At 44.5% G+C, this 24,605-nt stretch overlaps 8 protein-coding genes across 8 annotated transcripts; 4 read left to right on the plus strand and 4 right to left on the minus strand.

Annotated features, from left to right (window-relative positions):
* Positions 1 to 788: 788 nt before the first annotated feature.
* On the minus strand, positions 789 to 1,889 carry VTP01DRAFT_3498 (uncharacterized protein; the record flags this gene model as incomplete). The annotated part of the gene is made up of 2 exons (XM_069382075.1): positions 789 to 901; positions 986 to 1,889. 2 exons carry the CDS (start codon positions 1,887 to 1,889, stop codon positions 789 to 791), a joined length of 1,017 nt encoding a protein of 338 aa, XP_069236240.1.
* Positions 1,890 to 3,985: 2,096 nt separating this feature from the next.
* Positions 3,986 to 4,767, plus strand: VTP01DRAFT_3499 (uncharacterized protein; the record flags this gene model as incomplete). The annotated part of the gene is made up of 4 exons (XM_069382076.1): positions 3,986 to 4,175; positions 4,240 to 4,377; positions 4,444 to 4,629; positions 4,691 to 4,767. The coding sequence occupies 4 exons, from the start codon at positions 3,986 to 3,988 to the stop codon at positions 4,765 to 4,767; spliced, it is 591 nt and encodes a 196-aa protein (XP_069236241.1).
* A 68-nt stretch (positions 4,768 to 4,835) lies between these two features.
* VTP01DRAFT_3500 (uncharacterized protein) lies at positions 4,836 to 7,999 on the minus strand (the record flags this gene model as incomplete). Its single annotated transcript, XM_069382079.1, has 14 exons — positions 4,836 to 5,132; positions 5,189 to 5,387; positions 5,449 to 5,657; positions 5,711 to 5,827; positions 5,882 to 5,986; positions 6,048 to 6,173; positions 6,234 to 6,392; positions 6,451 to 6,555; positions 6,615 to 6,829; positions 6,882 to 7,044; positions 7,104 to 7,328; positions 7,384 to 7,447; positions 7,513 to 7,748; positions 7,826 to 7,999. 14 exons carry the CDS (start codon positions 7,997 to 7,999, stop codon positions 4,836 to 4,838), a joined length of 2,394 nt encoding a protein of 797 aa, XP_069236242.1.
* Positions 8,000 to 8,145: 146 nt separating this feature from the next.
* On the plus strand, positions 8,146 to 11,191 carry VTP01DRAFT_3501 (uncharacterized protein; the record flags this gene model as incomplete). The annotated part of the gene is made up of 9 exons (XM_069382080.1): positions 8,146 to 8,174; positions 8,333 to 8,604; positions 8,658 to 8,923; positions 8,974 to 9,393; positions 9,447 to 9,860; positions 9,921 to 10,190; positions 10,249 to 10,464; positions 10,528 to 10,898; positions 10,972 to 11,191. The coding sequence occupies 9 exons, from the start codon at positions 8,146 to 8,148 to the stop codon at positions 11,189 to 11,191; spliced, it is 2,478 nt and encodes an 825-aa protein (XP_069236243.1).
* Positions 11,192 to 11,586: 395 nt separating this feature from the next.
* Positions 11,587 to 13,387, minus strand: VTP01DRAFT_3502 (uncharacterized protein; the record flags this gene model as incomplete). Its single annotated transcript, XM_069382081.1, has 2 exons — positions 11,587 to 12,852; positions 12,929 to 13,387. The coding sequence occupies 2 exons, from the start codon at positions 13,385 to 13,387 to the stop codon at positions 11,587 to 11,589; spliced, it is 1,725 nt and encodes a 574-aa protein (XP_069236244.1).
* A 1,858-nt stretch (positions 13,388 to 15,245) lies between these two features.
* VTP01DRAFT_3503 (uncharacterized protein) lies at positions 15,246 to 16,003 on the minus strand (the record flags this gene model as incomplete). The annotated part of the gene is made up of 2 exons (XM_069382082.1): positions 15,246 to 15,524; positions 15,575 to 16,003. 2 exons carry the CDS (start codon positions 16,001 to 16,003, stop codon positions 15,246 to 15,248), a joined length of 708 nt encoding a protein of 235 aa, XP_069236245.1.
* Positions 16,004 to 16,469: 466 nt separating this feature from the next.
* On the plus strand, positions 16,470 to 20,977 carry VTP01DRAFT_3504 (uncharacterized protein; the record flags this gene model as incomplete). The annotated part of the gene is made up of 15 exons (XM_069382083.1): positions 16,470 to 16,784; positions 16,841 to 17,002; positions 17,058 to 17,295; positions 17,356 to 17,495; positions 17,552 to 17,771; positions 17,830 to 17,975; positions 18,027 to 18,344; positions 18,400 to 18,503; positions 18,561 to 18,801; positions 18,864 to 19,199; positions 19,264 to 19,782; positions 19,837 to 19,953; positions 20,008 to 20,124; positions 20,184 to 20,483; positions 20,534 to 20,977. 15 exons carry the CDS (start codon positions 16,470 to 16,472, stop codon positions 20,975 to 20,977), a joined length of 3,717 nt encoding a protein of 1,238 aa, XP_069236246.1.
* A 549-nt stretch (positions 20,978 to 21,526) lies between these two features.
* On the plus strand, positions 21,527 to 23,112 carry VTP01DRAFT_3505 (uncharacterized protein; the record flags this gene model as incomplete). The annotated part of the gene is made up of 6 exons (XM_069382084.1): positions 21,527 to 21,579; positions 21,638 to 21,759; positions 21,826 to 21,963; positions 22,022 to 22,773; positions 22,842 to 23,011; positions 23,070 to 23,112. The coding sequence occupies 6 exons, from the start codon at positions 21,527 to 21,529 to the stop codon at positions 23,110 to 23,112; spliced, it is 1,278 nt and encodes a 425-aa protein (XP_069236247.1).
* Positions 23,113 to 24,605: the final 1,493 nt, after the last annotated feature.

A 24,605-nucleotide genomic window follows, 5' to 3' on the forward strand; every position in this document is an offset into this window, starting at 1 on the left:
CGCTGGCACTTTACAAAGTCGAACAAGAAATCGCTTGATGGCAGGAGCTCTAACGTTAGAACGTCATAGCCATGCACGAATCCTGACCAAATGATATTTTCTAGCAGTATATGCACAAGCCCATTTTTAAACCCTCATTGTGTAACAGAGACAACGTTAGTAAGCATCGCGCAAACCCGATGATAACAAAAGGGTGGGACCGAAAAGTAGTAGCCGTCTCACTGCAGCGACTGTGCAACACACGATGATAGAGCGGAAGCTGAAAGAAAGAGTGAGTGAGAATTTCGGGCATAGCTGCTGCCACGACGATGCTGATGATATTCAACGGCTTGGAGAGATGCGATCAAGACAATAATGATGTCTACGTTCAAGTGACTTTCACTTCATCGGAGAGTTGGGGGGAAAGGAGGAGATCTAACGCTCTGCATGTGAAGCGTATCATGCGTGTGGTCCCACACTTCACATAATGGTAGCACTGACCCGTCTCCATCATGTACGAACACGTGGTAAAGCGGAATGCGACGACGTATAGGTGGATTTTAAGCATACGACTCGTAATTTTTGTTTTTAGTTTGTAGGGTATAATACGAATATGATATTTCAGGTACGCAAAGGAAATGAGGAAGACGACGAGAGATATACGTGTGGAGTGTTTTGCTTTTTAGAAATAGAGAGAGCGAGGAAGAGAATGAGGGAGTGGGAGAAAGACAGAAAGAAACAAAGGTAACGAACAACAGCATCAAAAGCGCTAAAGAGAAGAACCAAAGAAGAAAGCAAAATAGGTCGTCTTACTCTCCCTCTTTCTTGTACGATTTCAAATTTTGCAGTTCTCGATACAGTTCTGCCTTTTCTTGCGCCCACTGTATTTCACGTTGTCGTAGTACTGAAATGTAATCCAATGCTATAACAAGAAAAGAAGAAATGTTTAGACACACCAGTTCCCACGTGCTTCCTAAATTGATATTGATCTTCTCCTTTCGTTTACCTTTGCTTAATATTTCCCATTTACTGGTCTTGAGGCCCTTCTCGACCGGAAGAATATCTCGTAACTCATCAAAAAGATCCTTCATTTCCTTGCGGCGTTTGCGTTCCGCTAACTTGTGACTAACGCGCAGTTCCGGTGACCTTGAATACATTGTTTGGCTCGCCCTTCTCGGACGCTCCTCTTGAGGACGCATCCCGATCGGCGCAGCCGGGTGGCGCAGTGTCGATGGTTGCTGTGGTGTTGCTGTTGTTGTTGCTGCTGCTGGAGGAGGAGGGGCATACTGTTGCTGCTGCTGCTGCTGCGTTGTGGGTTGGGTTTGAGACTGGGCCCGAGGAGACGAGCCAGCTGATGACAACGGAGAACCATAGTAAGAGCCAGCGGCGCCGGTAGTACTTGAAGCAGCAGCGATAGAATGCCGGCGCATACTGTCAGAAGCTGGATCGTCGAGCCACATACCGTTGGAAAGCGGGTGTTGCCTGGGCAGCGGAGGAGCGACCTCGCTTCCCCTGGTTAAATGGGATATGGAAGGTAAAGAGTCACGTCGCCAGGATGACGAGGAGTTGGCCGATGACAGAAAGCGATGAGTGAGTTCGGAATGGTCAGATGTTGAAGGACGGATAACGTTGGAGTGGGAAGGAGAGGGAGGAGAGTTGCATGATAGAGGAGGACGGCTGGTGGCGTGTAATGCAGGATCCGTCAGGGAGCCTCTCCTTGAGTTGGATGTGCTGTGGTGTCCTGGCCTATCGAGGTGCTGAGCATACGGATGATGCCGAAAGCTGCTCAAAGGATACAACGTCCTTGAATCAGGGTCCAACGATGGCCGCCTCTCAGGGGCTTTCTCTGGATGACTGTCACTACTTGCTGGATCATGGGGAGGCGCTGAGTAATGGTTAGTGAGGAGCATGATTCATGAAAAAAAAAAAATGAAGGAAGAGAAAAGAAGGGCCTGCAAATTTTGAAAACTGCAGCTTGCTTTCCTAAAGGAAACTCAGACTGCACGTGGTGGGTCGACGGACAGGCCGCTTCTTTCCTCTAGCCCGCCCAATCCTCCTACCCTTGACGATGGGCACCATTTGTACCTTGTCTCTTGCATGCATCCAAAGTTAGCTCTGCATCAGTCGCATGCAGCGTCGTCAGTTAAATCATAACCAACGACGCTGTATTCTCGATTTTTACCATGTATTGAGGCTCCAGGTTCGATGTTGCTCAACTTTATGCCTCAGTTCCAAGTGGACAAAAAGTCAATCTCAGGGTAGATCCGGGCCCGATAAAACTTGCGGGAACCTTTTTTTGCGCAAAGTTGCCTGCGTGGGAAACAACAATTCTGTCGTCAGTGGTAGGCATTTCTCACAAAGCTCTTTGCATTATTTGTCATTGTATTTGCCATGACAGGCTTTTTCGTGTCTATTGCTTTGCGTACATGATACTCTATGACATTGTCATAGTGTAAATCGCAAGTTTGATTATATCCGTTTTTAAATCCATGCAATTACCTGCAAACTTGTATTTAAGTGCCTGGCGAAACTTACTGCTTTATTTCTCCTCAAACGTTATGTACTTTCAAGCAGCCCTCCCGCCATGCTTCAGGCGCGAAAAAGAAAAAGAAAGCCTTTAATTTTCAATTTCGAAGGAACGCTGTTGCTAATCTGGGCAAGTAGCTATCAGAACTGATTTTCACTAGAGCGAATAGCTACAGGTTCCTTAGGTCTTTGCTTTTTTCCATAAATGAGCATTTATGGTCCTAAACTAACACATATGCGTACCATGCTATATTGTTGGGCGTAGATTTTGATCCTTGCAGTTATACGTGCATGACAATTCATGTATGTGTATAAAGTAACATCGATGCAAACTACTGAAAAAGTCATTGACTATCGATTATGCCAGATATCAAATGACCAATATGACGTCAGGTCCCGAAGAATATGACAACCTGTCACTACGTACCACGTATTCTTCACAAAAATATCAAAAAAGCAATGCCGCTGGGTAAATTTGTAATTTTTACTTGCTTTGATTTATAGGCATAAGTACAAGTTATTGCATATACCTCAGCAATTAGTGGAAAAGATGTATTGCTAAAAGTCATGTGCTTTGTTTAGGACGGCTGGCTGAAGCGTATATACAAGCACTTAAACTGATTGGTCATTTTATGTAATCAATCCGTAATGTATAGGAGACTTGAGCAAATCCAATTACCTACTCTATTAAGCTCTAAGCTCACTTCTAGTATTCCTCCAATATATCAATAGCTGATCAGAAAAGCAAGTTACTGTAAGCTGTCAGCAAATTCATATATTTCCAGAGCGTGAAGTAACTTCGAATTGTGCTCTCATAGTTCTCTCTCTGTCAAATAAGCTCAGGTAAATAAGGATATTCTGTCTTTGAGCATCGACCACCATATGCTTTCGTTTATGCATCTCCTCCAGATTGGTTCCTCAGTAATTCAAGGGTGACCAAAGTGGAGAACTCATTAAAAGCTAGTTTGTCAAAAATCAGTGGGATTTTTAAAGTGATTTTCAAATAAGATTCTTCCCGCGATCTATGCCCATCATCAAGAGATGCGCTGCATGCAAAAGATATTATACATGACTGTGTTTAAGACTAAATAGCATGACTTACGATTCATAGCGAATACAGCGTCAGGTTACGATACAATGAAACTAGACAAGACATTATTTATCTCAGGCCAATTTTAAGACCTTTTATCAGTCTCGGGAAATCTTTGTAACATGTTACCCCACATTGTAATCACCTTTCTTCATAGGGTGTCCATAATGACAACTTCCTCGGTTTCTATGGTAACGATAGGGCTTGTCCACGATACCAGATACCAGAAACACCTTAAGGTATTCCCAAGACCGACTTGCTTGGGAAAAAACACACCAGTGCGATCTTGTCAGGTACAAAGACAGTATAATTGCTGAGTTGGAAGTCTTGAATATATTACGTGAGGAAGAAAGCCCAAAATCCCACCGTTTTTTAAGCTCTTTGGTAGACATGTCGACACCCGCTGCATCTCCTGCAATTCCGAGTTGGTTGGTTTGGTATCTCACGCAGCTGGCGACAAACCCGCTCCGTACTAAGGCCGTCACCAACGGCGTCCTGAACGGCTGTCAGGAAATGACAGCACAGAAACTTTCCGGAATGCAGCGAGACGTTAAGCGGATCCTCCAAATGGCAGTCTACGGCAAGTCTAACTGGGCTATGATGGTGGCAAAGGGGAGGAAGAGAGCTAACAAAAAATCATGCAGGTTTGCTTGTCTCCGGTCCCTTGAACCATCTTTTGTACGAAATTATGAACCGACTTTTTGCGGGCAAAAGCCCAAAGCAAGCTAAAATTGGACAGCTCCTCTTCTCCAACCTAGTTATATCCCCTACCATGAACTCAGGTATAACAAAGATCCCATCGCACTGCAATTAATCCAGTAACTGATCGATGTAACTCTCTTACTAAGTCTATATCTCTGTCATGACTATTTTGGCTGGTGCCAGATCCTTCAAACAAATCAAGGCAGCCGTCCGGAACGGCCTTTTATCTATGCAGAAAGTATCCTGGGTTGTTTCTCCCATTGCACTCATATTTGCACAGAACTTTTTGCCCCAATATACATGGGTGCCTTTCTTCAACATTGTCGCCTTTGGTATGTTGCGGAATGCCTTGCGCACAATGCACAGTTTGCAACTGACTCCGATTGCTACTAGTTTTCGGTACATACATGAATACAATGATCAAGAAGCGACGTCTGCAGGCCGAGAAAGAAGCCGGCAAGCAGCGGTAAATAGATAACTCCCTTATATGCTTAGCGTCCACCATTGTTCGTCGATATATATTTATACATATCTGCCATTAGTTGTAACAGTCTAGCCGATTGCCATCGTCGTTGACATTTTCGAGAGGAGTCTGGGATGTCATCATTGTGGTACTAATATCAAGAGCCTCGGCGTATAGGTGTTCTGGTAACGTAGATTCCTCTAGTGCGTTAAGATCCAAAGCTGCAAATTTTCTGAGCAACTCTTCATCTGCATCTGTATCTTCGATATATTTCCGCTTATGTGCCACTTTTGCATCGGTGGGGTAGTCTTGTAATATCTTTCGAATTGCATGTATTGCCTCTTTCCGCACGAGACGGTGCGTATCTTCAGTCTACAAAATAATATGTTAAATGCGTTTCCAAATGTTTAAATGACTGCCTTTCATACAGCTTCCAAAAGTCGTTTGTCACCCTCCAAGATATAGAAAAGCGGCTGATATCCACCCAGCTTTTCCCCTTCTGATCGACTTCGTTTTGCCTGTTCGCTTGTATGCAAATGCAAATTCCAAAGAGCCAGTAGCATCCGGCAAACTCTTGACCGTACTTCTGAATCCGGGTCTCCCATTAATTCATCAACAAGAGCTTTACTACAAAGGCATAGTGTTAAGCAGTCAAAGATAGGATAAACGACTCTCAATGCATGCATACTTTAAAGATTCCTTGTCATGCAAGGGGTCCCTTTCAATGATCATGCCCTCGCACGATCTATTGCTGATAAGGCAACTGATAGAACCCAAGGCTGCCCGCCGTACGTAGGATTCTGGATCATAAAGTAGACTGGGCAACTTGCGTGCTATATCTCGAGTGCGCTGATGTTGCTGTATATACATCCAGCCTTCCGGAACTTGCATCATTTTCTATCCAAATTTTTTAACATTAACTGTACAACGCTGTAACAACTATTTCGTACCTCTAGCATTTCTACGGCAGAAGCTCGCACAAATGTATCGGGATCCTGTATGAGATCGATAACCTGCAATGGGAGATCATGTGATAGTGCAAAAGTGATTGGCGCACCAAACGAAGGCTTGCTTACACGTCAGATAGTTGCCGGTGTGAAAATTCGAAAATATCGACTTACTGGATCGAAGAGACTTCCTACAAAGGATATAGCGTCGTCCCGTGCATCCCATTCCGGGTTCATGATCATAAGTTCCAATGCATTCATTAGACTGCCCGAAGTCATCTTTTGCGCGTTTACAGATTAGTTCCTATATCCATGGCATGTACATATCCAAACCACAAACCGGATCGAGCATGAAGGCACTCAGATTATCATTCGTTAGCAATTTGCTAATAAATTTCAAAATAAGAGACACGTTTTGGCTGCTCATCGAAAAATCGTTGAGCATGTCAACAAGGATGTCAATGGACTGTTAAACGCCAAGTTTAGAAATGCGCGTCATTTTTTGTGTTTTTTATCTACAGCATACCTTAGACAGTTGAGATTGGGTATAGTCGATGAGTTCCGTAGATGAAATTTGGTCAAGTAAACCACCTAGCAACTCTAACGCTGGTTGCAGCACCCTCTTATCCGATGACAGCTTGCGTATCTTCAAGATCGCCAATATGTCTTCCGATAAATGCCGGATCTATCAAAACATATAAGCTCGCAAACTCACAAGCTTACGCACAGGATTCTTAACTGACTTCTTCGTTGAAAGAATATACTTTAAGTATATTTTGCAATGCACGCAATACTTCGTGTAGAAACGACTTTTTTGCAGAAATGGATCTTTTCAGCAGTCTCAAAATCTAATAGTTGTAATTAGTAATAGATCTCTATAGCAGTAATCGTGCTTAAATCCTCTCACATTGGTATGCGTAGCACTTTGCAAATCAGTATCGACTCCGATGCAAAGCAGAAGCAAATTCCTTAACGTTTCGTAAAGTTCCCCGAAGGCTGGAGTCTTTAAACGCTGAAGCAGCACAGCTGATGTTTCCAATAAGGATACTGCTGTCTGTAATGTAGACATGCTTGTCACTTGCAATGCCATAGTCTCTGAAAACTTGCGTATATAGTTATACGCTATGTATTTTCCAGTCAATAAATGTGCGAATAGAGGACTTGCATCTAATACCTCGCTCAATCGGATTTTCCTTGTCTTCCACAGCGGCTTCCTGTTTCTCCGCCAGCAACAGCAATGGATCCGGTGTCCAGTCGAATATGACATTCAATATCTCCAAAATGCGGTCATTTGCAAGTCTATCTTCTTTGCAGAGTAATGGCAACAGAGGTTGTAGCTAAATGCTTCAGCTGATCAGCCATCCAAATCAGAAGCGCAAATTTCCTTGACTTGTACCAAATTTTCATCCAGCATATACTTCCAGGCTTCATTTGTTCGCATATTTGCAACACTGTAGCAGAAATCTAGAGCATTCACTACTGTAGTAGATGATATCGCAGATTGCAGTATGCATTTTATCTCTTTCGATGGATTTAGCGCAATCTGTAGTTCACGATGCGTTGCGCTGGTTGAAGATAGCTTAAGCACGAGGCTATACAACTGACAGAATTGATCTATAATCTTAAGATATGACATTCAGTTTTGTTCGGTGTCAATATTCTCAATGATTACGTACATATGTACTGCCATCTGTGCAAATCACGGATATAGCTTTTGTAATATCTTTCAGTTCAAGAAGCCTAAATCGAGGCAGGTGTCAAATATATATTTTGAGCATTCATTTGATAATCATGCTGTTTGTTACCATTGTGCCGCATGATTGCAAGGCATGCAACTGTAAAGGGCCTCTAACACCGCGCATCTCACAGCGGGCTGAGGATTATTAATATCCGAGACTAGTCGATCCAAGAGATGTCCGTGCTGGCTTTGCAGTTTGTCAAAGATGCTAGCATTGTCCTTTTCAGACTGTCCCACGACCAACCCCAGGATTCGATAGCATAGGTTGATGACGCGATAATCTTGGTCCTTTTGCTCGCATGCCTTAACATTGTCGCCAATTTGGTAATATATAATCTTAGCGATCTGTCCCTTATCCCTTTTCTGGACGAGATATGCACCTGTAGTAATATATCGAATACGCCCCAAGAGTCCAACAATTGCGACCTTCCACACTCCACAAAGCCTTTTAAGAATGAGAACACTTTCTCGTACATTGTATCGTCCACGATCTCCCGTGACATTTGCGGGATCGCCCGCAAGACACTTTGAGCACGGTCTACTTCTGAGTCCATAAGCAAAAGATCAATGACGTGTGTGAATTTGCACTTCAGCACCAAATTCGGGGCTGCGGGCGCTTACGTGTCATCTCAATCAGCATAAAAAACCCGCTCTTACGTTTTCCACACCTTTCTTTATCGTTATTCATACTCATTGAATAATGTCGTCCGATCACAAGTCTAAGCTGCTGTAAGTAAATGTACACTTTTGTTGAGCTCTTGCGTTGCCAGAGTGTTTCTTCTGGTTTAATAACACGGGTTTTACACGAAATGGGTGCCTGCGGGAGAGTGGTGGGCGCGCTGCTCTTGTCGAAACGAGCTGTGCTAACGCAATCTTTGGATAATTAGCCCCAACGCTGGCCAAGAAGGTGGTGAGGTTGATCCTAACCATGACCCTGCCACTGCCATCCTTCGTCGCAAGTCTGCCCCTAACAAGCTCATGGTGGACGATGCTACAAACGATGACAATTCCGTCATTACTCTCTCAAACGCAACCATGGAAAGCCTCCAACTATTCAGAGGTGATACTGTCTTGGTTAAAGGAAAGAAGCGAAGAGACACTGTCTTGATCGTCCTTGCTGATGACGATGTGGAGGATAACAAGGCAAGAATTAACAAAGGTACACATATCGTATGCATTCCGTTTGATTTATGCTTACACATTGTCCACCAGTTGTTCGTAACAATTTGCGAGTCCGTTTGGGCGATATTATTACCATTCATCCTTGCCCAGACATCAAGTATGGTCAACGTATTCATGTCTTGCCGATTGACGACACTGTTGAGGGTATCACCGGCAATCTGTTCGAAACATACCTGAAGCCATACTTTTTGGAAGCCTATAGACCAGTGCGAAAAGGCGATCTTTTCCTAGTTCGTGGCGGCATGCGTGCTGTAGAATTTAAGGTCGTCGAGACAGATCCTCCAGAATACTGCATTGTAAGTGATATTATTGCAAAAATCGTAGCAAATAGCCAACCATATTTTAGGTCGCACAAGATACTGTTATCCACTGTGAAGGAGAGCCGATCAAGAGAGAAGATGAAGAACAAAACCTGAACGAAGTTGGTTACGACGATATTGGTGGTTGCCGTAAACAGATGGCACAAATTCGTGAACTTGTAGAGTTACCTCTTCGTCATCCTCAACTCTTCAAGTCGATTGGTATCAAGCCTCCACGTGGTATTCTTATGTATGGTCCTCCAGGTACTGGTAAGACTCTCATTGCCAGAGCCGTCGCCAATGAAACTGGTGCATTTTTCTTCCTTATCAACGGTCCGGAAATTATGTCCAAGATGGCTGGTGATTCCGAAAGCAATCTGCGAAAGGCATTCGAAGAAGCGGAAAAGAACGCCCCCGCTATCATTTTCATTGATGAAATTGATTCCATCGCTCCTAAGCGTGAGAAGGTAGATTATGCAAGGTGTTCTGTACTGGACGCAGTTAGCTAATCCTTTTGTAGACCAACGGTGAAGTCGAACGCCGTGTAGTATCACAACTGCTTACCTTGATGGACGGTATGAAGGCTCGATCTAATGTCGTCGTCATCGCTGCGACCAACAGACCCAATTCAATTGACCCTGCCCTCCGTCGTTTCGGCCGTTTCGACCGTGAAATTGACATCGGTATCCCTGATCCTACTGGCCGTCTGGAAATCTTGCGTATCCACACTAAGAATATGAAGTTGGATGACGACGTTGATTTGGAACAAATTGCCGCTGAAACTCACGGCTATGTCGGTGCTGATATGGCTTCGCTCTGCTCTGAAGCTGCTATGCAGCAGATTCGTGAGAAGATGGATCTCATCGATCTCGAAGAAGAGACTATCGATGCTGAAGTCCTGGATAGCTTGGCTGTCACCATGGACAATTTCCGCGTAAGTGCTCCGTAGGAAAAACGAATGCAGCCATTCATGTCTCTAAATTATACACTGCAGTACGCCTTGGGCGTCTCCAACCCATCTGCTCTCCGCGAGACAGTTGTCGAAGTTCCTACCGTTACTTGGAACGACATTGGTGGTCTGGAAAAGGTCAAGTTGGAATTGCAGGAAACTGTTCAATATCCTGTCGAACATCCCGAAAAGTTCCTCAAGTTTGGTATGAGCCCGTCCAAGGGTGTCTTGTTCTATGGTCCTCCTGGTACTGGTAAAACCATGCTTGCCAAGGCCATTGCCAACGAGTGCCAGGCCAACTTCATCTCCATCAAGGCAAGTTTCTTTTCTTTTTCATATACGATCAATTGCGATATTAATATAATATCAACAGGGCCCTGAGTTGCTTACCATGTGGTTCGGTGAATCTGAGGCTAACGTGCGAGATGTCTTCGACAAAGCACGCGCTGCTGCCCCGTGCGTTATGTTCTTTGACGAATTGGACTCCATTGCCAAGGCTCGTGGTGGATCTATGGGCGATGCTGGCGGCGCAGGCGATCGTGTTTTGAATCAGATTTTGACTGAAATGGATGGTATGAACGCCAAGAAGGTAAGAACGGCCCGTCTGTGATGCTTTGGTCTCCCAGATATTCAATTGAAATGCTTTTATTAGAACGTCTTTGTCATTGGTGCTACCAACCGTCCAGACCAGATCGATCCTGCCTTGCTGCGTCCTGGTCGTCTTGATCAACTTATCTACATCCCTCTTCCCGACGAACAATCTCGTTTGAACATCTTGCAAGCTCAATTGCGAAAATCCCCTATTGCACCTGATGTTGATTTGGCATACATTGCCAAGCACACCCATGGTTTCTCCGGTGCTGACTTGGGAGAAATCTGCCAGCGTGCTGCTAAACTCGCTATCCGCGAAGATATCGAGCGCGAGATTGCAAAAGAACGAGAACTCAAGGCGAAGCAAGAAGCAGGCGAAGACATTGGAATGGATGAAGGAAACGATGAAGATAGCGTCGCATACATTACTCGGTAACCATTTTCATTTTATTTCTTTCTTGCTTGCTTTATATGTTTGTATTGATAGCTGACGAAAATCCATCAGAGCACATTTTGAGGAGGCAATGCGCTTCGCACGTCGATCCGTAAGCGATGCTGATATCCGTCGCTACGAGATGTTTGCACAGAACATGCAACAGCAGCGCGGTTTTGGTACCTTCAAGTTCCCAGAAGGCTCTGGCACCAACCAGCCAATGGATGGTGTTAGCGGCGCTGGTGAAAGCGGATTCGGACAAGAGGAGGGTGACGATGACTTATACGCTTAAAACTGTGAATTGATGATAAATCTTGTTATATCTTTGATTAAAAAGAATGTACATCTTGTTTTGCAAAAGCAAGCGTTTTAATCAAAAGTCTATGTAGAAAAACAAAGATGCCATTTTGTTATAAAATCATTCGCGTACATTGATTTAAGTTAGGAGACGTGTTTTCATTGAAACCAATTTGGCAATAGCGGTGTAAAATTCGCTTCTTTTGATTTTCTAAAGTAAACCATTGTTTATTCGTTCCAAAAACAAAAAAAGGGAAAGGTTTGAAGCACTTGTGCAGCACTTGGCACTTGCATCGGTCCAGTGTTTGGAAAAGGGAAAGCAAAGACGGAAATGGTATATGTATTGGGAAGATATTGTACATAACACTTTTTATCTATGCAGACAGACGCTTAAATCTTTGAATACAAAAGCTCGCGCATGGATGCAAATTCATGATGTTGTTGCAGAATCGAAGAAGGGGTATCCAATGGGAAGTCATCAAAATCATGGTGAACAGAAACCTGTGGCGCCTGTTGCTGTAATTGCGACTGCTGCTGATGAGTAGCACTAGCTTCGAATTCATCATCTTCATCGTCAGCATAGCTGTACTCGTTAGAGTCATCGTCAAAGTGCAGGTATTTTTGAGTAACTTCATCATCGTTCAGGAGATCGATGGTAACGTTTGCTCGTTTCGGAGGACGTGATAGTCGCAGATACTGTTGCTGTTGCTGCTGTCCTTGTTGATATCCATGTTGCTGTTGCTCCTGAAACTTCAAAAGTTCTTTGAGGCAGTCTTCAACCTGCTCCTCTGTATTTTGGATATGCTGCAGCTGGTAGTCTTGAGGATCGTAACGTGATGCCAAAAGGGTTGGATACGTTTGGCTCTGGATGGTATCCTGTGGCTGCCATGTAAGCCCTGTGTCGTCCCAAGGAAGCATAGTGGTATGATCAAGGAGTGTGCCGGTGCAAGTGCCATTGTCTTCTTGAATTGGAGCTGGTGGCTGTTGGAAAGCAAGAGCATCGTCGTCGTTGTTGTTGTTGTTGGCGGTAGCGGCAGCTACGGGAAGCAACCAATCTTCAACAGACCAGGGCATATCCAGAAGAGCGGCCCATTGATCTGATTCTTGCGAGGGAAGACATTTCTTGTTATTTGGCTCTACATATTCGTTACCGACATCGACACCACTGTCGCAGTCTGAGTCTTCGTCCTGCTCTCTTGTTTGCTGCTTTTGTTTCTTGCTCTGGCGCTTCTTGTGCAGTGAACCATTTTCCCGCTTGTTTTGCTTAGAAGGAGTGGAAACATTGCATGACATGCGGAAAGTGGTGTAAAGAGGCGACATCTTTACAGGCTTCTTTCTAGAATCTTTGGAGGCATAGTCTTCGGGTCGAGTGATAACCATGTCAGGGGCGGAATCCAAAGAGTTCGCAGCAGATTGTTGCTGCTGTGGGCCATACGAGCCCCGACGTTGGTTACCGATCGAAAGCTCGGCTGTCAGCCCAATATCGTGATGTTTGCGAGAGTGACCACCTGCTTGCGTCAGATTGTCAATGAAGATCTGCTCCGTACCAGCAATGAGGGTCCAGTAACAGCCCTTTCCAGGGTTTGCTTGCGTAGGACGACGGTCAAGCTTGAGGAACCATTTCTTGTTGAGAGATAAATTATGACGGATGGAATTCTATCGGGTCCATTGGTGTATAAACGTCAGAAACAATTGCTCCAAAAATAACAGATTTCTGCATATGGATATTTACCTGCCATCCATGCTGACCAAGAACGTAGTACGGGTAATGTTCCGAAATCCATTTATAAATGTCAGAAAGAGTCAGGCGACCATCTTTGCTAGACAAAATGGCGTGGGCGATCAACGTAGCATAGGAATACGGCGGCTTCTCACGAGGATGACTTGGCTTCCACCATGGAACGATTTGTTGTGGCCAGGAAGACCGTGTGCGTGCTGGACACATATCAAGATCGTCGTCTTCTTCAAGCTGTGTCCCAATACTCTCAATCTTGAACTTGAGCTCAGATGATTTCTGCCTGCGAGCACTCAGAGTAGCTTCCGTGCTAGAGCTCTTGCCGTGTTTGGGAGCCTCTTGGATGATGGGAAAAGAAGAAATGATCCCCATGCACTGGGACGGAGGAGCTGAAGTTCGCTTGCTGTCTTTGGGCTTTTTGAGCGTGGTTGCCTGTTGATGAACTTTGGAACTCATGGTGGAAGGGTTGGCAGTTAAGCAAAAAGTAAGTTGGGAAAAGGATACGGGGGAAAGAAAGCGAAAGAGAAATGAGTACACATATTTATATTTGAAAAGCGGCTTGATGCCATCTAGCAAGTGCCTCGCGAGTGCTACGACGTTGGCGTTTTCTCAGTGCAACCCGCAAATAAGAGCATGACCCTGCAGAAGACCTCGTGAGCAAGAGCTCGTCTCCTTTGTTAACTTTCATTTTTCTGTTTCGAGAGCATGTTCAGCCGAGCTCTCTAGATTGAGACCCCATTCTTTGGCCAAAGCGCAGGGCCTTGCAATACATACCATTGCAGTCGCGGTTCCGATGGTTCCGCGGTGATAATACGCCACTGCGCAAGGTTGCACGCACAAGTCTCCAGCTCGTTGTACAATGAGCTATTCCATGACGCGAGAGAGAAAGAGCGACTATAGGACGACGGGTTCTCGATTCCGTAAGTCGCATGTATCTCCGGTAATTGCACCCGAACCAAATCTTGTACGTACTTTACATTTCCAGATTGGATATGGATAACTATATGCGTAGATGCTCTGTGTTCCTGACTGTCCCAGAAAATCGAGCTTTTCTCTCTGGCTAGCTGCAATTTGCTTCCCTGGTCATTTTCATTTTTCCCAGGTAGCTATGTTTGGCAATGGATAGACATTCTCCATTTCTGGCGCCACCATCCGCCTTGTGTAACACCAGCGCCTGCAAGATATACATCATCGTGGAAAGTTTCAACTCGGTATGAAAACATGTAATCATGATATATTGACAATGGATTGCTAAACAACGAGGATGGTGCCTCTTGTCTTGGCACCGTCGCTTTGAATGCTACGCAGCCCGGGTTCCTTCCAGGACCCGCGATATTTTCAAGGTTGTTGCTTGTAAGATGACGTGCAACATCCAAGTGTAAACAACGCTTACACACGGACCTGACTTACAATTACCGGTATCAACGGTTTTGGAACAGACGCTGGCTGATGTTTGTGAACCCAAATTGACTTTTTGCTGCGACAACGCGGTAATAACAGGTCACTCTGTCCATCTACTTTTTCCTTTAGTAATCATGCAGCCAGGCTGCGTATTGTGATACACAGAACAAGGAGGATCTACGTGTATTTAGGATATTTAATATCATCAAGGCCGCGTCCTTTCTAGCAACCCCAGCTAACTGTAGCTAATTACCATGAGCAACCTATACTACCTATCCAGCTGCCATATCATATTCAACTCAAGCCCTTCTTTTGCTTCACGATTATATTTCGTAATAAGATATCCGCTAGAGTGGAGACACGGATGTGAGCCGTTGGCGAAGTTTGTGGCATGTAACGTTTCCTGTTTGGTCGGCAGCAGTCCTTTTTCCGCAGCCTTTTGCGCCGCTTTTTCTTAATTCAAAAGAACACACGTAGACGGAACAAACAGCTCTGTAGCAGCTAGACTCAAGGAGATGTTGGTAACAGCGAGAGTCGTCAGTAATTTGCATATACTAACTGCTCAGCCTATGTATCCTGATTTTATGTCCTGTCCGCATGATACAAGATCCAATTCGGCAACATAAAGATTCGGTCTTCATTTCTGGAAAAAGGAGTGCTTCTGTTGCATACGTTTGGAAGGGAAATCGAGCCTTCAATAGAAAGAAGCATGCACGGCTATTATTGACAATTATTCGCAGGATTCCATTGTTCTATGCTGCCATACTAATGTTTTCGAACATCAATCGTTTTTTCTTTATTAACTACAATGATTACTGACAGATGATAATCAATTTTTCTTACAAAGACGTACGTATATTCTGTCTGTATGCAGCCAGCCCACATGACACGCGCACATGAATCGACGGATAGATTATCCAACAAGGACATCGCTCCTTAATACCCATTTCTCGCCCTTGGTAACCTCCAGTGCTTCGTGAAACATGCAATTCTTCCCATGGCGATGCAGCAATGCTAAACCCGTTTCAGGTTTGACGCTGATAGGATCCGCAGTTCGCTTTTTGGTTACAGTCTTGTAAAACACTGTCTCTCCTCCTTGCATGTCACCGTTCAAATATATCAAAAGCGTCCAATCGGTCCACAGTTTGCGTTCCTTATCAAAGACAGACTCGTCGTAATGTCCTTCGAATCTCTACAAACATATTAGACGCGCTAAAATACACATACGCGACCATATCGCACCTGACCCTCTCGATAACGGTAAATTCGAATGTTAGAGTTGAGTCCCACAGGTTTGCGTGGTAGAGATGCTTCAGATATGCCTGGTGTTTCCAAGCATGCCTTTTTGATGCCCAGGTCCCATATTCGTTGTGCGATCGCTGTATCCTGCACTGATTCTCGGTCATTGCTACGGAAGGCTTCCCCTGGTTTGGGTATAGCTGGCACAGGTCGTAGGCTGAGGCAGGCGTTGAAGTGGTGTATAAGACTTTCGCATTCCTTGGAAGTGAAAAAGTTGTGAATCAGGTAGATCTGGTTGGGTTCCAGCTCTGTAACAGAGAGATCCCGCTTGACGACGAGTTTAGGAAGCTGACCCACTTTGCCCGTGTCCTGCTGTTGCTGCTGCCGTTGAGAAACTGCTGCTGCTGCTGCGTTTGACTTCTTCTTGGCCATATGTTCCAGCAGGAAAGAAAAAAAGAAAACGAAATGAACGGCTCAGTCTCTGAAAGCTGCCCGACAGCATCGCTGTTATGTATAATTAAAGGAACCTTGGATGTCATTATCTAACAAATATCATCTACGAATGCAGTGAATTCTACTTGTCATAAATGGGAACAAAACGCCCCGTGCGCACAAATGATCAATACGTGGGTTCTTACGCGTGATGCAACCGTGATCATGGAGAAGAGTAAAGTATGCTGCTACGACTTTGTCTTGAAACGTCAGCGTATGATATTATGATAGTACTAATGATGAACAAATATCTTGATGTCAATCGATGCAAGAGGGACGACGGGCTGCGTTTACCGGCAGAAATAGACCTAATACCTCACCCCTTTGGAGTCAAATATATGCAGCAAATCGGCATTTGATACCGTGCGCTCACATCTTGAAGATCTTTCTTTAACTATAAGCAAATATGCTATTAATGCTCCATGCTTCGCACGCACACGTCCAAAAGTCCAAGCAGCTTCAAAGAACAAGCGACCCCTTGGATCTCCGATCTCAAAGCAGCAGCGCCCGCGCTTTCGGCAAGCAATCTCTCAGACAGACCCTCTGGACTTCCGTGTCGCACCGTATGTTTGAAAAGTCGCTCACGGATCTCATTCGTGGCATCCGTGCCAACAAGAAGAATGAGCAAAAGTACATCGCTGTCTGCTTGCAGGAGATACGGAACGAGGTCAAGTCGAACGATCCCGACATCAAAGCAATGGCTGTCGCCAAGCTCACCTACGTAAGTGCGGACGGGTTATTACTCGTAAGTCTACCAACTTATCTCACGCAATGCAGCTGCAAATGCTTGGCTATGACATGTCCTGGGCCTCATTCCACATTGTCGAAGTCATGTCCAGTCCAAAGCTCTTGCACAAGCGTACCGGTTATCTCGCTGCAGCCCAGTCGTTTCAACAGGATACGGACGTTCTAATGCTCACAACTAATCTTATCAAGAAGGTAATTTATTTAGTTCAATGCGAAGCGTATGGAGCTGCTAAGATCGTTGCAATAGGATCTCGCATCCTCGTCGCCCTTGGAAATCGGCATCGCTGTGAACGGTCTCTCCCATATTGTCACAGCGGATTTGGCTCGCGACCTCTGTCAAGATCTTGTATCCATGCTCAATCATTCTAGGCCATACGTCCGAAAGAAAGTCTTGCTGGTGCTTTACAAGGTCTTTCTAAAGTTCCCAGAGGCGTTACGTTTGAGTTTTCCGAAATTGAAAGAAAAATTGGAGGATCCTGATCCAGGTATTGTCTGTATCGCTAGGAATATCACTCGCAGTATCTAAGTGGCTCTTGCATATATAGGTGTCGTGTCAGCTGCCGTATGCGTCATTTGTGAACTTGCACGAAAAAACCCTCGGAATTACCTATCACTCGCCCCTCAGCTATTTAAATTACTCACGACGTCACCAAATAATTGGATGCTGATCAAGATTATCAAAATGGTTGATATCTAAGAGATATGTTAGTCAATGCTGCTGCTAAATGTTCATTATTTTAGTTTGCTGCCCTAACTCCGTTGGAGCCACGTCTGATCAAAAAGTTGTTACCTCCGCTTACGACATTGATCCAAACGACACCGGCCATGTCGCTATTGTATGAATGTATCCATACCGTTATAACTGGAGGGTTCTTGGAAGCAGCAGGAGATTCAAGCCATGCATTGGCTGCAACCTGCGCTAGTAAACTGCGCAAGTTCCTCGAGAATCCGGATCAAAATTGTAGGTGTCATTTCCTTTCTTATGCTGGCCCATTTTCACTAACAACTATATGAATCAGTAAAATATGTTGGATTACTTGCTATGGGCCGTATGCTATCCACACATCCGAAGCTCATTGCGGAGCATAAAGACATCATCTTGGAATGCATTGATGATGATGATTTCAGCATCAGATTGCGAGCATTGGATTTAGTTGTGGGAATGGTATGATTTTCTTGCCGTGCTGAGGACCATTTTCTCATTTAGATGCATTAGGCAAACCGCAAGAGTCTTGTGGATATTGTAAAGCGACTCATATCGCATCTTGTACCAGATGAACATGAAGGTGCTTCTTCTTTGCACAATGCACCGACCGTCCTCGACCCGTTATATCGAACAGATATCATCAATCGAATTGTTTTTATCTGCAGCCAAAATCAATACAAAAATGTCACCAACTTTGAATGGTACATTTCTGTGTTGGTTGGCATGGCCCATGTTTCTGGCGTAAACGTTGGTGGACTATTGACAAATCAGCTTATGGATGTAAGCGTCCGTGTCAAGAGCGTACGGCCGTTTGCAGTCAAACAGATGGTGAGCTTCGATCGATTTTTGCAAGATCTGTAAACTGAACCTGGCATACCTATAGTATCGACTTTTGTCAGATGAGCAGTTTCTCAAAACAACTAAAAAACGGGATACCAACATAGAAGTATTATCAGCTGCAGCTTGGATCTGTGGTGAATACTGTGGGTAGGTGTAAACATTCAATTTTTTTCAGAAAATCCCTCTAAGACTGGAGAATTTCAGATACCTAGACAGTGTACCCTCGACTCTCGAATGCCTTTTGACATCATATGTGACAGATATGCCTGCTAACGTCCAAAAACTATACGTGCACAATGTAATCAAAATTTATGCATTCTGGGTCCAAGGCTTAACTGAGGAATGGAATGCTGAACTCCAGACTGAATTCGTCAAAGTTACTCAAGTCATGAAGGATAAAATGAGCATGTTTGCTCGAAGTGCTGATTTGGAAGTCCAAGAAAGGGTAGGAATGCCCCAAATACCTTTTGGGTAACACGAGAAATACTGATAGATTCGCCCGCATAGGCTTGCAATGCGATAGCCATCTTTGACATAGTGCTTAACGCTATTGCTAACAAAGAGTCGCAGGACGAAGCACCTCTCGTTCTTCAAGGCTTGCCGGAACTCTTCTCGCTGTATGAACTCAACCCCGTCGCTCCCAAGGCGCAAAAAAAGGTGCCTATCCCTTCGGATCTTGACCTTGATGCATGGATCAACGAACCATTGCCGGACTTGGTAGCAGACAGCGATTCCGACGACGCGTCTACGCAAAGCATCGAAGCTGAGCCTGTTGGTGTCTCTAAAAAGAAGAAGCGATCAAAGAAATATCAAGACGATGATGATGAAGAAGAAAAAGAGAGGGTGAGTACCGCTAATTCCACGTTTGTTGCTCCTATAAATGCCGAAAATGACTGCTTTCATTTAGCGCCGTGCGGCACGTCGAGAAGCTTTGCGGAATGATCCATACTATATCATGTCGGATAAAAGTGACAGCCGGAAACCAGACAGACCTGTGGACATTGAAGAAGACATCGATTCCATACCAATTGTCAAGCTTTCATTGGATGAATTTGATTTGAAGAAAGAGACTGGCAAAAAGGGTAAACGGAAATCAAAAGCACGGAAGCAGCGTTTACCATCGCCTCCTCCACCAGTGTACGCCCCGGAGGAAATGCCGGAGAATGCAGTCGACTCAGCTAGCGAGACTGAAACGCCGAAAACTGGAAAGAGACGTAGCGTGGGCGATTACGAAAAAATTAGACAACGACAAGATATATTCGCAACGGAAGATAATGGCTTGAACACCGTGGATCTGTCGGTACCTCTTGGTGAAGACGAGAGGTTCCCCCAAGTTCAGGCGTATTTGAGTCCGGAGGAGTTGCGAAGAAGAGAGGAAGCTCGAGCTCGCGCGGCAAGAAAAGAAAAACGATTAGCAAGCAAAGAAGTATGTCAAATGTCGGAAGATAACGTGGACGGCCGCGTTAAGTCAATTATATAGGATGAAAGGTTGAAAAAGAAGAAAATATCAGCGGAAAGCACCAGAAAGGCAAAGAAAGATGTTCCTACTAGTGAGAAAAAGAAGAAGAAGAAACGATCAACGAAATTCGAGAATGAGGTAAATCCTAGCCGCTCTTCATTCGGTGCAATTCTTACAACGAGACTTTTATAGTCAAAGGAAAATGGACATATCGCGGAATCATCAGACATGCAAGCCAAAGAAATACCCAAAGAACTATTCAAGCAAAAGGCACTCAAGGTTCTTGAGAGTGATGAGCATCTTCAAATTGCAAGTATAACACCATATCGTCAGGATTGATGTCACTGTGACTGATGTTTTTGCTTTAGAGCTACCGACTCGCGATGGATGAAGAAACCGAACAACCAGGCAGCTCTGCTGTCATCGCTGCTCATTTTATAATGAAAAACATAACCCGAGATACAAATCTTGTAAACGTGCGATTGAACTTTGTGGAATCGTTTGATTTTAGGTATCTTGGTGATAAACGGCATCCACATATAGCATCAGCCAGCGACGTTTTCGGACTAGACGCGGGAGAGGAAACCGAAGCAGTAGGATACTTTGAAGTGCTTGGGGATATGCGCCGTGATCTGTATATACGGGGCGATTTGCAATACGATGTCCAGGTACAGCTTTTATATCCTTCACTTGAAAATCGCTAATGCAGCGAAACCAGGATTCATCTATGCTTAAGCAAATAATGCTGCAAATTCCTATCCCTGCAAGCACTTTATTTGTTCCATCATCGATGGATCCAAACCAGTTTGCCACGCTGCTGGCTGAACATGGTCAAGAATTTGCATACCGGGATTTAGCCACATTCGAAATACCCATCCCAGGTGGCACCGCTGTCGAGCAGCTTCTTCTTCAAGCTTTGAACACTATCACGAATAGCACGAATTTGCAGGTCGTTGAAGTCGTTCCGGGTGCAGCGTCTCTTTATGCAAAAAGCGCTCAAGGCGTGCAAGTTGCAGGCTTATTGAAATATGACCTGTCAGTACCAGAGCAAGCAACGATAACCATAGATCTCAAATGCACAGACGACGGTTTCCTGGAAGCATTGGTCGATCAAGTACAATCCATTGATCAAAACTCATTCCACTCTTCACCTCTCTTGTAATTGTAATAAATCATATCACAGCTTTGTTAATGTACTCTATCGGTTTTAATCGCCAAGCATTTGCGGTCCCAAGTTGATTTTCTAGTCGCATGTTTGGAAACTAGTGTTCCACTACGAAATGACTGATGGGCTTTTATGTCTACACATGAAGTACAAGCTTTGCATGAAAATTGGTCGAACACATCGCAGCAAAAAGTGTTAGCCTCTATACATGCATGCTACAGATACGTACCATGATTTGTCTATGTTTGTGGATTACTCCTGCGATACGAGCCGGAGAAGCAGCGTTTCGCAGGAAATATATTAAAGTGAGCACGCTATCGCCTTGGACCAATACCTGCCTATTTTGACCCAATGCACCGATACGCCTGCTAATAGCAGAAACTACATTTCATTAATCTTGCAAGTCTTTTTTACGATGTGTTTTGATATTTTATGATATCTGTTTTCTGGTGATAAGCTACTGAAAAATTCAGATTCCCATGGCTGGTTTGGGAAGACAATCTCAGCGGATCCATCAACTTCTGCCAACACGCTCTCATTTTAGCCATGGATTACCAGCATAATGTCACAGAACAAGAAGTCATGTCACTTATAATCAGGTACTTTGCTATTCAACCTAGCAGAGAAAGGTTTTGCTAAATCTGTGGACTGCTTCAGCCAGCTGGTAGCGTATGGTTATTCAGCTGTCGCGCAAAACGTTGCAGCAACGACAGGTGCCACCAACGATCTTTCACCAAGCAATAAATTGTCCGAACTCATTGCTATAGCTCGAGCACAACGTAAGCCAATGAGGTGTTCATGTTTCAATGGAGAAAAGTTTGCTCAAAGCGCGATTTTGTTGTTAGAGGAAAATGCTGACGGATCTGAGGAAGAGGATGAATCTGATTCGCGACGAGAGCAAGATCATGATTCTTTACAAGCAAACATAGAACATGACCAGGCATCCGCTCGTGGATTCGATCCTGATGCCGTTAATACAGCCCGTAAGACTCTGTAGCAATTGGATACGTTCACAACGATCTAAGCATTTGGTATTTGCAGAGCCCGCACCACCTCCGCATTATATCCAGCATTATTATACGCAGCACAAAGGTCCTTGTTTAACTGCTGCCTTCAGTACAGATGGACGATTCGCGGCGACAGGCTCTCAAGATGCCTCGCTCAAAGTTCTTGATGTTTACAAGATGAAGAAACGAACAGGCGATGCAGGCGACAAACCTGTAATCAAAACACTTTATGACCACACTGCATCTGTAAACGATCTTTCCTTCCATCCTAACGGCCTTGTGCTCGCGAGCTGTTCTGACGATATGAGCATCAAATTGTTCGATCTCTCAAAATCAGGAGTGAAGCGGTCTTTCAGATACTTGCAAGACACTTACGTAGTCAACTCTATCAGCTTTCATCCTTCCGGCGAATACTTACTAGCTGGTACCGAAGATGCTGCTGTGCGTATATATGACGTGAAATCGCTGCAATGCTTCACGAGTGGTCGTGCTCAAGACGCTCATCGTGCGGCAATCACACAAATCAGATATTCGAAAAACGGAAGAATGTTTGCGACATCATCAGCGGATGGATCGATACGTATCTGGGACGCCGTATCAGGCTTCTGTACAAAAGTTATAGAGGCTGGACATGGAGGTGCCACTGTATCAAGTGTACGCTTCATGCAGAATGAAAAGTATGTTTTGAGTGCTGGTTTGGACTCTACATTGAGACTGTGGGATATTACCAGTGGAAGAGCAGTTGCGCAATATGTTGGGCACAGAAACGTAGCGCAGAAACTACAGGTATACTATACAGGATAATTATAACAAACAACGCAAAGCCATCAATACTCATGCCGCTTGTATGTTAGCCTACGTTTACCTACAATGATCAGCATGTCTTGATTGGAGATGAAGCATCTACAGACGTGCTATGCTGGGATACTCAGACTACTCAGCTAGTATCGAGAATTACCAGTCATAACAATCTTGTTCGTACGGTCGTCTCATCACCTTTTGATAGTGGCATCCTCACTTGCAGGTAGGCGTATTTTGCTACATAAACCTATACATAAAATTCACAGCGCGTAATCTCCCAGCAATGACTACCGAGCAAGATATTTCATGACTTACACTGATTAGATATGTAACATACCATTGACAATGTAAAGATGTTTTTGTTTTATCTGCAAGGCATTATAAACTGACGACCATGCTCATGATATTGGGGATTCAGCAATCAACAAGTTGATGGACTTGAAGCCGAAAATGCGATTTTCTAGGCTTAATTTATTCTCAGTTTTCGCAGACGCTTTCATGTTCGCTTCGCTTACGCCGCATATCTAATCCGAGCTTCGTGTGATAAACTCGCTCGGCCTTGATAAACCACCATTCTCCAGCGGTTTTGCATCCAGTTTATTTGGACCGGCGCTGGAGGGAATACACTATTGATACCCAGGATTCTCGGGAATACGGATGCTTAATCCACAACCCTCGCACATGCGCTTCGCACAAAGACATTGCCGATTTTGGGAATACAAATGCTGAATATGGTGTGAGTCCACTAGGACTCCGGGAATGCCAGATTGAAACGATTATAAACCCAAGCGGAGGACTACCAGGTGTTGAGAAATTTTCACCTCGTGCACAGAAGTTGTTTAGGTTTGTTAGTAAAGATCAAATCGGCATCATTTCATGAAATTACAAGTTAACAACTTTTTCTTCACTTATTTGGTATCTAGCTATCTACAGATCGCTAGAGTTTTAAATTGTTGTGCATGGTACCGTTATCTCGCAATCACACCTGTCACCACAGTAACCACAGTGAAGCTCCTTGTTCTACTATCAAACACAATAAACAGGAGTCTCACAGACTTGCCTGCCCCTTCCTGCTAGTACCACTACATCTACGACTACCACAAACCGCAAAAACGCTTCATGTTGCTTCTACCGCCATCACTATGCATGCACTTAAAGTACACATATTGCGCCTCATACTTCTCCTTGCTTTTACCGTTGGATTTTACACTTTTTCCCAAAAGTAATGTCGCATTTTGTGAAATTCTATAATACGTTTATACACCAAAACGATAAATTGCAGCGACATTAATTTTTGGAAAAGGTGTATTGTATAATATCTTTTTACAACCAGAATTTAGGGCTCTTCATGGGACGTCCCATCCCGTCCCGGTTCTAATTGGGCTGGGACCTAATTGGGCTGGGACTTCACTAGGCTGGGCCTAATTGAGATGGGATACTACCCTGTTCCAGCTCCCAGTTGGGACGCCTAATTGGGCCTAACTGGGACTGGGCTTAATTGGGATTCTCCCAACTGGGACATCAACATTCTCTAGCCGGGTCTAATTGGGACAACTTGATTTCTGATTGGGACCTAACTGGGATGTCACCATTTCTAACTGGGACTAACTGCGATGGGACAGACCCCCGTCCCAGATACCGTCCCAATTAGGCCTGTCCCAATCAGAACTGGGACGTCCCATCCCAGTGTAGACCCCTAACCAAAAGATAAAGGCAACAAGATTGGATATGCAAAGTGAAGTGTCGTGTCTGACATAAGCTGGAATAGAATTACAAGCACAGCATCGAGTACTGGTTGAATTGTTATTAGGGCTCGG

Source organism: Rhizomucor pusillus, assembly GCF_041956525.1.
Source record: "Rhizomucor pusillus strain CBS 183.67 unplaced genomic scaffold VTP01scaffold_17, whole genome shotgun sequence".
Classification (NCBI taxonomy): Eukaryota; Fungi; Mucoromycota; class Mucoromycetes; order Mucorales; family Lichtheimiaceae; genus Rhizomucor; species Rhizomucor pusillus.